This window comes from Tachyglossus aculeatus, unplaced genomic scaffold (assembly GCF_015852505.1).
Source record: "Tachyglossus aculeatus isolate mTacAcu1 unplaced genomic scaffold, mTacAcu1.pri SUPER_34, whole genome shotgun sequence".
Taxonomy (NCBI): domain Eukaryota; kingdom Metazoa; phylum Chordata; class Mammalia; order Monotremata; family Tachyglossidae; genus Tachyglossus; species Tachyglossus aculeatus.
In genome coordinates this window covers 1,030,373-1,043,596 of record NW_024044839.1, presented here as the reverse complement: position 1 = coordinate 1,043,596, position 13,224 = coordinate 1,030,373, and the positions used below count along the sequence as shown (strand labels likewise).

General features: G+C 57.3%; 1 protein-coding gene across 1 annotated transcript; it reads left to right on the top strand.

Annotated features, from left to right (window-relative positions):
* Positions 1 to 5,237: 5,237 nt before the first annotated feature.
* TRIM47 (tripartite motif containing 47) lies at positions 5,238 to 11,042 on the top strand. Its single transcript, XM_038742037.1, is given in 7 exon segments — positions 5,238 to 5,867; positions 7,823 to 7,918; positions 8,038 to 8,268; positions 8,495 to 8,693; positions 9,118 to 9,192; positions 9,582 to 10,056; positions 10,058 to 11,042. Coding segments are annotated over 7 exon segments (1,869 nt in total). The 3' UTR covers positions 10,221 to 11,042.
* Positions 11,043 to 13,224: the final 2,182 nt, after the last annotated feature.

Sequence of the window (13,224 nt, the reverse complement as noted above, 5' to 3'; positions counted from 1 at the left end):
GAGAATAAATATGTGCAAGTTAGAGTAATAAATACATACAAACATATATACAGGTGCTGTGGGGAGGGGAAGGAGGTGAGGGGGCTCAGTCTGGGAAGGCCTCATAAGACAGCCCTACGTGGCCTCCTCTGAGGCTGATCTCTGCCTCAGTTTCCCCGGGGCGGCTGTCACAGCCCCCTCACCCCACTGCGTACGAGAAAGAAAACAAGGCTCTGTCCTGAGCTTCAAATTACGTTGCGGACTCTTTCTGTCTTTCATTTCAAAAGGAAAAACGCTGGAGTAAAGGGGCAAGGCTGAGGGGTGGTGAAGAGGAGTGGGTGGGGAAGGGGCAAAGACCGTGAGCTCCTTGAGGGAAGGGAACTGTTGTTTTGCTTCTGCCAGACTCTCCCTGGCACTCAATACAGTGCTGCACATTCTTTAGGCGCTTAGTAAATACCGTTAACCGATTTGGAGGGTGGGGGAAGAAGGTGGTCTGAGTGAGCGCCTCGTGGCTCAGTGGAAAGAGCCCGGGCTTGGGAGTCAGAGGCCATGGGTTCTAATCCTGGCTCTGCCACTTGTCAGCTGGGTGACTTTGGGAAAGTCATTTCACTTCTCTGGGCCTCGGTTTCCTCATCTGTAAAATGGGGATGGAGACTGTGAACCCCACATGGGACAACCTGATTACCTCGTATCCCCCCCAGCGCTTAGAACAGCGCTTTGCACATAGTAAGTGCTTAACAAATGCCATTATGTATCCTCTCACCTGCAGTGTGTGAGAGAGAGGGGTGTTTGGAGCGTTGTCTGTTGTGGGGAGATTGGAGTGTTTGGGGGGACAGGACTGTGGAGGGTAGTAGAGGCCCCTCTCTCCTGCAGGACCTTGCGGGGCCTGTATCCCCCATCTCCCGCATCACCCCAAAATCTTCTGTCTGTCTGACTCCAGAGGGGCGGGAGCAGCGCGGTGGCCCCCGGAGACTCTGGATCCCTCTCTGCCCCTCGACCCTCCCCTGCCTCCCTGTGTGACACTGCATTTGGGGGTCCTGTGTGGGGGCACTGGCCTGGGGACCCCCCCAACCCCGAACAGACACCCCCTCCAACAGAGAAGCAGCGTGGCTCAGTGGAAAGAGCCCGGGCTTTGGAGTCGGAGGTTATGGGTTCAAATCCCGGCTCCACCACCCGTCAGCTGTGTGTGACTTTGGGCAAGTCACTCCTCTGGGCCTCAGTTACCTCATCTGGAAAATGGGAATGAAGACTGTGAGCCCCCCCATGGGACAACCTGATCACCTTGTAACCTCCCTAGCGCTTAGAACAGTGCTTTGCACATGGTAATAAATGCCTAATAAATTAATAAATAATATATAATAATAAATTAATTTATTTATTTAAATAATAATGATAAATAAAGGGAAAGCGCTTAATAAATACTATCATTATTATTATTAGTGGATAGGACACGGGGCTGGGTGTTAGAAGGACCTGGGTTCTAATCACTTGGCTGCTGTGTGACCTTGGGGAAATCACTTCTCTGTGCCCCTGTTCCCTCATCAGTAAAATGGGGAATAAGACTATGAGCCCTATGTGGGGCAGGGTCTGTGTTGGCCCCGATTAGATTGTATCTGCCGCAGCGCTTAGTACAGTGCCTGGCACGTAGTAGGCGCTTAACAAATTTATTTAATAATAAATAAATAATAATGATAAAGGGAAAGCGCTTAATAAATACTATCATTATTATTATTAGTGGATAGGACACGGGCCTGGGTGTCAGAAGGACCTGGGTTCTAATCACTTGGCTGCTGTGCGACCTTGGGGAAATCACTTCTCTGTGCCCCTGTTCCCTCATCAGTAAAATGGGGTATAAGACTATGAGCCCTATGTGGGGCAGGGTCTTTGTAGGCCCCGATTAGATTGTATCTGCCCCAGCGCTTAGTACAGTGCCTGGCACGTAGCAGGCGCTTAACAAATACCAAAATTATTATTATTATCCAATGTCACCGTTATTCTCACTCTTCCGGGTCTCGGTCCCATCCGCCCATTCCTTGCTTCGTCGCGCTCGGCCCAGACATTTGCGCGGCCCAGTGGGAGTTTGCTAGTTCCTCAATGGCGCTCTAGTGGGGGGCGTGTAGTAAAAAACCACGTTCTGGGAAAGTTCCCATTCTCCTCACTGCATCCGGCCTTCCCACCCATTCCCCAGCTGGGAAGGGCAGGGCAGGAAGAGACAGGCGTGAAATCTCTATTTAGCCTCAAATTCAGCGCCAAAGGAAGGGGCAGATTCATATAATCAGGCCTGGTGGGGGGGGGGGGGGGGGGCCAGGGAGGAGGCTGGGGACAAGCTATTACTGGGTACAGAGCACTGTACTGAGCGCTTGGGAAGTCCAAGTTGGCAACATCTAGAGACGGTCCCTACCCAACAGCGGGCTCATTCATTCATTCAATCGTATTTATTGAGCGCTCACCGTGTGCAGAGCACTGCACTAAGCGCTTGGGAAGCACAAGTTGGCAACATACAGAGACGGTCCCTACCCAACAGCGGGCTCACAGACTAGAAGGGGGAGACAGACCACAAAACAAAACACATTAACAAAATAAAATCAATGGAATAGTGAATATGTACAAGTAGAATAAATAGAGTAAAAAAATCTACATTCATTCATGCATCTGGTAGCTCAGTGGAAAGAGCCCGGGCTTTGGAGTCAGAGGTCATGGGTTCGAATTCCGACTCTACCAATTGTCATGTGTGTGACTTTGGGCAAGTCACTTCCCTGAAGTGCCAACTTGTACTTCCCAAGCGCGCAGTATTTTGTTAATATGTTTTGCTTTGTCGTCTGTCTCCCCCTTCTAGACTGTGAGCCCGCTGTTGGGTAGGGACCGTCTCTAGATGTTGCCAACTTGTACTTCCCAAGCGCTTAGTCCAGTGCTCTGCACACAGTAGGCGCTCAATAAATACGATTGAATGAATGAATGGGGAGGGTCAATGCATAATAATAATAATAATTTTGGTATTTGTTAAGCGCTTACCATGTGCTAAGCACTGTTCTAAGCACTGGAGGCGATACAAGGTAATCAGGTTGTCCCACATGGGGCTCACGGTCTTGATCCCCAGAAGAGGTCTCAGTGGCTCGCCTCCTCCATTCATTCAGTCGTATTTATTGAGCGCTTACTGTGTGCAGAGCACTGTACTAAGCGCTTGGGAAGTCCAAGTTGGCAACATCTAGAGACGGTCCCTACCCAACAACGGGCTCACAGTCTAGAAGGGGGAGACAGACAACAAAACGTGGACAGGTGTCGTCATCAGAATAAATAGAAGTAAAGCTAGATGGACATCATTAACAAAATAAATAGAATAGTATATATGTACAAGTAAAATAGGGTAATAAATCTGTTCAAACATACATATATACGTATATAAATGTATATAAATACCTATATATGTGTATATATATATAGGAGGCCTTCCCAGACTGAGCCCCCTCGTTCCTCTCCCCCTCCTCCCCCTCTCCATCCCCCACCTTACCTCCTTCCCCTCCCCACACCACCTGTATATATGTACTTATGTTTGTATGTATTTATTAATCTATTTATTTATTTTATCTGTACATATTTATTCTATTTATTTTATTTTGTTACTATGTTTTGTTCTCTGCCTCCCCCTTCTAGACTGTGAGCCCACTGTTGGGTAGGGACCGTCACTAGATGTTGCCAACTTGGACTTCCCAAGCGCTTAGTCCAGTGCTCTGCACACAGTAAGCGCTCAATAAATACGATTGATTGATTGATTATCAAGCGCTAAGTCCACTGCTCTGCACACAGTAAGCGCTCAGTAAAGACGATTGAATGAATGAGTGGCAAATGGGGATGAAGATTGTGAGGCCCCCCGTGGGACCACCTGATCCCCTTGTAACCTCCCCAGCGCTTAGAACAGTGTTTTGCACATAGGAAGGGCTTAATAAATGCCGTCATTATTATTATCAGGGGCTTAGTCCAGTGCTCTGCACACAGTAAGCGCTCAATCAGTATGATTGAATGAATCCCCCCCCCCCCCCCCTTTTAGGCTGTGAGCCCACTGTTGGGTAGGGACTGTATATGTTGCCATCTTGTACTTCCCAAGCGCTTAGTACAGTGCTCTGCACACAGTAAGCGCTCAAATACGATTGATTGATTGATTGAATGAATGTCAAATGGGGATGAAGACTGTGAGCCCCCCGTGGGCCCACCTGATCCCCTTGTAACCTCCCCAGCGCTTAGAACGGTGCTTTGCACATAGTAAGGGCTCAATAAATGCCCTCATTGTTATTATCAGGGGCTTAGTCCAGTGCTCTGCACACAGTAAGTGCTCAATCAATCAATCAATCGTATTTATTGAGCGCTTACTGTGTGCAGAGCACTGTACTAAGCGCTTGGGAAGTCCAAGTTGGCAACATCTAGAGACAGTCCCTACCCAACAGTGGGCTCACAGTCTACAAGGGGGAGACAGAGAAGAAAACCAAACACACTAACAAAATAAAATAAATAGAATAGATACGTACAAGTAAAATAAATAAAGAGTAATAAATATGTACAAACATATATACATATATACAGGGAAGCAGCGTGGCTCACTGGAAAGAGCCCGGGCTTTGGAGTCAGAGGTCATGGGTTCAAATCCCGCCTCCGCCAGTTGTCAGCTGTGTGACTTTGGGCAAGTCGCTTCACTTCTCTGGGACTCAAGTTACCTCATCTGGAAAATGGGGATTAAGACTGTGAGCCCCCCATGGGACAACCTCATCACCTTGTAACCTCTCCAGCGCTTAGAACAGTGCTTGGCACATAGTAAGCGCTTAATAAATGCTATCGTTATATACAGGTGCTGTGGGGAAGGGAAGGAGGTGAGATGGGGGGGATGGAGAGGGGGACGATTGAATGAATGAATGAATGTCAAATGGGGAGGAGGACTGTGAGCCCCCCGTGGGCCCACCTGATCCCCTTGTAACCTCCCCAGCGCTTTAGAACGGTGCTCCGCGCGTTGTCATTATTATTGTTATTATTCCGGGAGGGAAACTGAGGCTGGGGCCGGCGAAAAGGGGGGGGGCGGGGCGGGGTTTCGGGGGCGAGGGGCGGGCTTCGTTGTCGGGGGGCGGGGCGGGGCGGTCCTGCTCGGGCCCCTCCGGTCCTGTTGCAGAGCGGGCGGTGGCGGCGGAGGGCGCGGACCCCCGGTGCCCCCCGTCGCCCCGGTGCCCCTCGTCGCCCCGGTGCCCCCCGTCGCCCCGGTGCCCCCCGCCCCGGCCATGGAGGCGGGCGGCCCCTTCATCTGCCCCATCTGCCTGGAGCTGCTGCGGGAGCCCGTGACCCTGCCCTGCGGCCACAACTTCTGCCTCGCCTGCCTGGGCGCGCTGTGGCCGCACCGGGGGACCGGGGGCACGGGGGGCACGGCCCGCTGCCCGCTGTGCCAGGACCCCTTCCCGGACGGCCTGCAGCTCCGCAAGAACCACACGCTGTGCGAGCTGCTGCAGCTCCGCCAGGGCCCGGCCCCCGCCCCGGAGCCCTCGGTGCCCTCGGTGCCCTCGGTGCCCAGTGCCCCCGAGCCCCCCGAGGGCCAGGAGGGCGAAGGCGAGGAGCCCGTGCCCTGCGACGCCTGCCCCGAGGGCGCGGCCCAGCCTGCCACCCGCTCCTGCCTGCTGTGCCTTGCCTCCTTCTGCCCGGCCCACCTGGGCCCTCATGAGCGCAGCCCCGCCCTGCGCCACCATCGCCTGGTGCCCACCCTGCGTCGGCTGGAGGAGAGCCTCTGCCACCGCCACCTGCTCCCCCTCGAACGCTACTGCCGCACCCACCGCCTCTGCCTCTGTGCCACCTGCGCCCACCAGGACCACCAAGGCCACGACCTGCTGGACCTCGAGCAGGAGCGCGCCCTCCAGGAGGTCAGCCCGGTCCCCTGCTAGAGGACGGGTCCGAGGAGCGGGCACCACCCTGCCCCAGTCCGGGGGAGGTGGGCACCGTAGTGGCAGCCCCTGCATTGGGTCGGGTGGCATTACCTAGCGCCGACCACCCGCCACGGGCCTAAGCGATGCCGCCGCCGTGTTTTGTTGTCTGTCTGCCCCTTCTAGACTGTGAGCCCACCGTTGGGTAGGGACCGTCCCTATATGTTGCCAACTTGTACTTCCCAAGCGCTTAGTACAGTGCTCTGCACACGGTAAGCGCTCAATAGATGCGATTGAATGAATGAAGAGTGGGCGAGGGTCGCCGCCAGGCCGCAGCGGCAGATGATAATAATAATAATGGCATTTATTAAGCGCTTACTACATGCAAAGCACTGTTCCAAGCGCTGGGGAGTTGACAAGGTGACCAGGTTGTCCCCCGGGGGGCTCGCAGTTTTAATCCCCATTTTCCAGATGAGGTCACTGAGGCACAGAGAAGTTAAGCGGCTTGCCCAAGGTCACACAGCTGACAAGTGGCGGGGCCGGGATTTGAACCGATGTCCTCTAGGGAAGCGGCGTGGCTCAGTGAGAAAAGCCCGGGCTTGGGAGTCGGAGGTCGTGGGTTCTGATCCCGGCTCCGCCGCTTGTCACCTGTGTGACTTTGGGCGAGTCACTTGATGCGTTGCCGACTTGTACTTCCTAAGCATTTAGTACAGTGCTCTGCACACAGTAAGCGCTCAATAAATACGATTGATTGATTGATTGATTGCTTCTCTGGGCCTCAGTGACCTCATCTGGAAAACGGGGATTAAGATTGTGAGCCCCGCATGGGACAACCTGATCACTTTGTATCCTCCCCAGCGCTTAGAACAGTGCTCGGCGCATAGCAAGCGCTTAACAAATGCCAGCGTTATTCTTATTGAAGTGGGGAGTGGGCCTGGAGCGTGGGGGTGGGAGGGGATGGTCCTCCTCCACCTCCCGGGCTCAGCCCGGCTTCTTCCCGAGGCCGCGCGGTTGTCCCAGGCGGGCATTCGTTCGATCGTATTTATTGAGCGCTTACCGTGTGCAGAGCACTGTACTAAGCGCTTGGGAAGTACAAGTTGGCAGCATCTAGAGACGGTCCCTACCCAACAGCGGGCTCAGCGCCCTGGGCTTCCGGGCTGCTGTAGGCCCCAGTCCCAGACCCGCGCTTTCCGGCCGCTCGCCCTGCCCAGCCTCAAGTCCGAGGCGGGGCGGGGTGGGCGGACAGATTGACTCTGTCCAGCCGTCCCCGGGGCCCCCGGCGGGAACATGTGCGCCGGCCCGCCCCCAGTTTCCTTTGGCCCTCGGCCCGGCCTTGGCGTCTCCGGCCTCGGGATTTTCCGCCTCCCCGCCCGGAGCGGGTGACTCACGCTCCCCCGGGGAGACTCGCTCGGAATCCCACCCTGGAACGAGGGGCCCCGTAGGCAGTGACCGCCGAGGGTGGCGACCCCGGCGGACAGCCGGCTTCCGGCCGCGGCCGTGCCCCTGCTCGGCCAGAGGACTCCCCTCCGAAGCGTTCGAGTGGTTAGAACAGGGCCTGGTGGAGCAGAATGACTTGAGTTCTTATCCCGGCCCCTCCACTCGTCTGCTTTGTGTCCGTGGGAAAGTCAGTTGGCTTCCCTGTGTCTCATTACCTCATCTGTAAAATGGGGATTAAGACCGTGAGCCCCATGTGGGTTGACCTGATTACCTCGTATCCCCCCCCCAGCACATAGAACACAGTAAGCGCTTAACAAAAGCCATCGTTATTATCCGTGAAATGGGGACGAAGACTGGGAGCCAAGTCAACAAAAAGGATGGCGGCCCCCATCCCCAGAAGTGCCAGCGGCCAGTTAGCCGGCCCCGGGGCCCAGGGAAGGACCGGACGGTAGGCCGGCCGGAGAGCCGCGTTCCAGGAAAAGGGTGGTGACGGGACCTGGCCCTTTTTCTGTCCGCAGGCCGAGCGACCGCAGGTCCTGAGCGCCGCGGAGGAGCGGCTGGACGAGCTGGGCGCCGGCATCGCGCAGTCGCGGCGTACCGTGGCGCTAATCAAGGTGAGAGGCTGAGACCCCCGCCCTCTTCCCCCGTTCCTTCCCCCCAGCACGGGCCGGTCCGGGTTGGTGGAGAAGGGGGGCGAGGTGAGGTCAACGCTGCATCCCGCCCCGCCCCGCAGAGCGCAGCCCTGGCCGAACGGGAGAAGGTGAGCCGCGTGTTCTCCGAGGCCTCGGAGGCTCTGCAGCGTTTCCAGCGGGAGGTGAGCGGCTTCATCGAAGAGGGCGAGCGTGCCATGCTGGGCCGGGCGCAGGGGGAGTTGCGGCGCCAGGAGGAGCAACGCGCCCGGCTGAGCCGGGCCTGCCGCACCCTCCGCCACGTGCCCGAGGCGGACACCGTCGGCTTCCTGCAGGTGGGCCCGGGGTCTGGGGGCAGAGCCAGTTGGCAGGGACGTGGGGGAAACCCGTTGGCAAGCGTGGTGGGGATGGGGGCTCCCTACCCCTAGGAGTAGAGTGGGGCAGTGGTAGCGTTTAAGAGCTTATCGTGTGTCCAAACGCTGTGCTAAGCGCCGGGGTGGACACGGGATACCCAGGTCGGGCCCAGTCCCAGCCCCGATGACTGCTGTTTCCCTGGCACAGGAGTTCCTGGCGCTGAGGTTGGCTCTGGAAGAGGGACCTGGCCCTGGGCCCGGCCCGCCGAAGGAACTGAACTTCACCAAGTCAGCCCAGGCCGTGCGGGCAGTGCGGGATCTGCTGGTCGCCGCCTGTGCCCGGCACTGGGAGCAGCTGCAGGGGCGGAGCGGGGACGAGGAGGACCCCCCCAAGCCGGGGACCGAAGGTGGGTGTCTCCCCGCAGGTGACTCAGCTGCTCCACTGCCCCACCCTCAGTCGTGAGTCGCCTCTCCCCCCGCTCCCCAACCGCACGGTTCCTGGCTGAGAGCGGGGGTTGGAACCAGCCCCCTTCACCCCATTCCACACAGCCCCACAGAGAGGGTGGGGTCGGGACGTCGCCTGTGGCCAGTGGCCCTGTCCCCGCTGGTCACAGGACTGGTCTGGTGCAGGGGGCGGGTCCCGGGCCCGCACCCAGCCTTCCGTGCCCCCAGGACGTCGGGCACGGGCGGGTACCCGCCTGAATGGGCACGGACGCCTGGAGCGGACCCGGGGTTCACGGGTGGGGTGCCAGCCCGGGTGTAGAGTGGGCCGCATCTGCCCCCGCCGTCTCCCCCGGTGGGCCTGAGCCACCCTTCTTTGCATCCCTACAGGGGAGGCTGAATCCCAGGATCCAGACAGCACCAACAGCCTGGAGGGTGAGGAGGCCCGAGATTACTTCCTCAAATGTAAGAGGCCAGGGGATGGGGGCTGGGGACTCGGGGCATGTGCCGGGGGACGGGGACCGGGGTCTCCCTCCCTTGCACTCTGGAGCCAGAAAGCATGCAGGCTCCTGCTGGCTCTGTTTCCAGGCTGGAGCATCCCCTCGCCAACCTCTCTGCTCCCCTGCTCTCCCAAGTGCTTAGGACAGTGCTCGTCATGCAGAGCCTAGTCAATTGGTCAGTCCCGCACATTCAGTAGGTTCTTAACGCTGTAGTGTGCGCTGCTCTCTAGGAGCTTCCAGTCTTAGCCCCCTCAGGGCGGGTGGGACTACCTCTGCGGGTTTGGGTGGGGTGCCCAGCACCATAGGCCGTGACCCCGGTTCTGGTCTGCTCCCCCCTCCCCGCCGGCCGGCCAGTCGCCTTCATCGTGGACCTGGACAGCGACACCGCGGACAAGTTCCTGCAGCTGTTCGGGACGAAGGGCGTGAAGCGGGTGCTGTGTCCCGTCGCCTACCCCGAGTCGCCCACGCGCTTCGTCCACTGCGAGCAGGTGTTGGGCGGGGGCGCGCTGGACCGCGGCACCTACTACTGGGAGGTGGAGATCATCGAGGGCTGGGTGAGCATGGGGGTCATGGCCGAGGACTTCTCTCCCCGAGAGCCCTACGACCGCGGCCGCCTGGGCCGGAACCCCCTCTCCTGCTGCCTGCAGTGGAACGGCCGCAACTTCTCCGTCTGGTTCCACGGGCTCGAGGCGCCCCTTCCCCAGCCCTTCTCCCCCACGGTGGGCGTGTGCCTGGAGTACGCGGACCGGGCCCTGGCCTTCTACGCCGTGCGCGATGGCAAGGTCCAGCTCCTGCGGAAGCTGAGGGCCTCCCGGCCCCGCCGGGGCCCCCCCGGCCTCCCCGCTCGAAGCCTTCCAGAGCTGCGTGGACAGCCACTTCGGCGGCCTGTTCTCCCGCCGGCTCAAGCCCGCCTTCTTCCTGGAGAGCGTGGATGCCCACCTGCAGATCGGACCCCTCAAGAAGTCCTGCATCTCGGTGCTCAAGAGGAGGTGACGGGGGAGCTGGGGGGGGTCTCTGCCCCGCCCCATCGGGACTCCTGACCCGCTGCCCCCGGCCCTGCCCGGGGGCCTCCGGGGTCTCTGTCCTTCCTCCCCCTTAGCCGGCCAGGAGACCTCCCCAGTGCTTTTCAGAGACCCCTCGGGGAGCGTTGGGGGGGCGGCGACAGGAGCGGTCGCCCCTCGTCTTTCATTGATGTTCTCTTAGACTCATTTTTCTCAGGAGAGAAAGTCTGCCGGCCTCTCCTTCTCTCACTGCCGGGCTCCGCCTGGAGCAGAAGGTGCCCCCGATTCCCCCCAGCTTCTTCTCCCCCCTCCCCATCCCCCCCATTCAGGACAACAGGGTTTCCTAGGGGTCATCCTGGCCTCCGGCCTGCTCTCTCCGATCTGTTCCCTCCATCGCTGCAGGCTCTGTGTCCCCCGTGGAACCTGGCAGGAGAGGCCGGGGGAGGGCACTGAGCTGGGCGTGGGGCTCTCTGCCCATGCGGGGTCCTCCCAGGCTGAGCCTTCCACCACCAAGAGGGGGTCAGCCCAGCCCCAGATCACTCCCGTCCCAGACCTTCCCGTCTCCACTTCCCCCACTTGCCACAGCCCCCGGCCACAGTGTTCTGAATCGGTCTCCGCCAGGGCCGGAATCTGCCCTTAATGTGCCCCGGGGCTGAGGAGGATCTCGGGGTCCCCGGGCACAGAACATCGTGCCCTGACACAAGTATTTCCCACCCCTCACCTCACTGCTTTCTCAGTCACTTGGGGTGGGGGGGTTGGTGGGGGCGAGTGGGATATGTAGCCCAATTCGTCTGGGTGTGGAAAATAACTACAATAAAGGGCTAGATTATGGGCCTGAGGATCGTCCTTTCCTCAGCCTCCTGCTTCTGTGGCCTGAGTTAATTATGGGAGGGTACGCGGGCGGCTGGCTCCCCACCAGGCTCCACACCCTTCCGCTGCAAACACTTGCTTTGGTTTTAAAAAGGAGGATTTTATTTCCCCACATTTGAGACCAGAGCGGAGGGCGCGGGCCGAGCCCGGGGTAGGGAGCCCAGAACTCTTCCCTGGTTGTCCCGGTTCCGTCCCCGCTTCTCCCCATCTCTGGGCCTGGGCTGAGGAGAGGCCCCCGGCGTACTGGGCAGACAGCTCCGGCCCACAGCAGACACAGAGGACTTTTGAGGCCGGGCCAGGACAAAGGCAGAGCTGTGCTGAGCCAGACAGGGAGGCTATGCAAGTCCTGACGGCTCCCTCAGTAAAGGCTAAAAATAGCCCCTCCCTCCCACACCCTTTTTCCCCTGAAGTGGGCTTGTTTTTTCCGGAGCTGGAGGGGCCCTCTGACTCCTTGCCACTCTGTTGTTTTATGCCCTGAGAGGCAGTGCGGTCTAGTGGAGAGTGCCCGGGCACGGCAGTCAGAAGGACCCTGGTTCTGATTCCGGCTCTGCCCCTTGTCTGCTGTGTAACTGTGGGCGAGTTGCTTCACTTTTTTTTTTTATGGCATTTGTTAAGCACTTACTCGGTGCCAGGCACTGTACTAACCACTGGGGATGATGATTCAAGATAGGTTGGACGCAGTCCCTGTCCCACATAGGGCTCACTGTCTTAATCCCCATTTTACAGATGGGGTAGCTGAGGCACAGAGGAGTCAAGTAACGTGCCCAAGGTCACACAGCAGACAAGTGGCAGGGTACTTTTCTGTGCCTCAGAAAATAGGAAAATAGGGATTCAGTACCTGGCCTCCCCCCCCACTTTGGGCTGTGTCCAATTGCGTTATCTTGTCCTCTACACCCCAGTGTTTAGTATAAAGTAAGCCCTAACAAATGCCACAGGGATTATTTTTACTAGGTGTCCCTGTCCCCATATGCAGCATGGAGTGAATAGGTGCTGCCTTCATCTCCCCCTGATTCCCCCGCCCATTCCCTGTTCCTTGGACTTGAACATTCATCACTTTCTGCAGGGAATGAAGTTCCCACAATAGCCAATGAGGTTTTTGTGCCTGTGCCCTGGGAAACTGGAGCTAGGCCTTTGGACTACAGAAACTCTGCCAAAAACCACAGGGGTCTGTGGGAGGAGGAAACGGTCTGGTTTAAACCAAATAGACTTCTTCTGGCCAGAAACAGCCCACACTGTCCAGAACTGGGTGCTTAGAAGCAGCATGGGCTGGTGTAAAGAGCACAGGCCCAGAGCGAGGGGACTGTGAGCCCACTGTTGGGTAGGGACTGTCTCTATATGTTGCCAACTTGTACTTCCCAAGCGCTTAGTACAGTGCTCTGCACACAGTAAGCGCTCAATAAATACGATTGATTGATTGATTGATTGACCAGGGTTCTAATCCCGGCTCCGCCATTTGCCTACTCTCAGACGAGTTACTTAACCTCTCTGTGCCTCTGTTTCCCCAGCTGTAAAACTGGGATTCTCGTTCTCTCTCCCTTTTAGACCGTGAGCCCCATAGGGGACAGAATCCATGTCTAATGTGATTGTGTTTTATGTACCTCTGAGTTAAGTACACTTGTTGGCACATAATAGGTGCTTAACTATTATTATGATTCCTTTTTTGTCCCCAAGGACCAGGGAAATGAGAGTCCTGTCTCCCCCGCTAAACTGTAAACTCCTCTCGGGCCGGGATTGCATCTACTCCCTCTATCGTACTCCCCCAACCACCTAGGTCTGTGCTGTGCAAGCAGGCATTCCCTGCATTCATTCGTTCATTCAATCGTATTTATTGAGCGCTTACTGTGTGCAGAGCACTGTACTAAGCGCTTGGGAAGTACAAGTTGGAAATATATAGAGACGGTCCCTACCCAACAGCGGGCTCACAGTCTAGAAGGGGGAGACAGACAACAAAACAAATTAACAAAATAAAATGAATAGTAAATATGTACAAGTAGAATAGAGTAAAAAATCTGTATTCATTCATTCAGTCAGTCGTATTTATTGAGCGCTTACTGTGTGCGGAGCACTGTACTATGTGCTTGGGAAGTCCAAGTTGGCAACATATAGAGACGGTCCCTACCCAACAG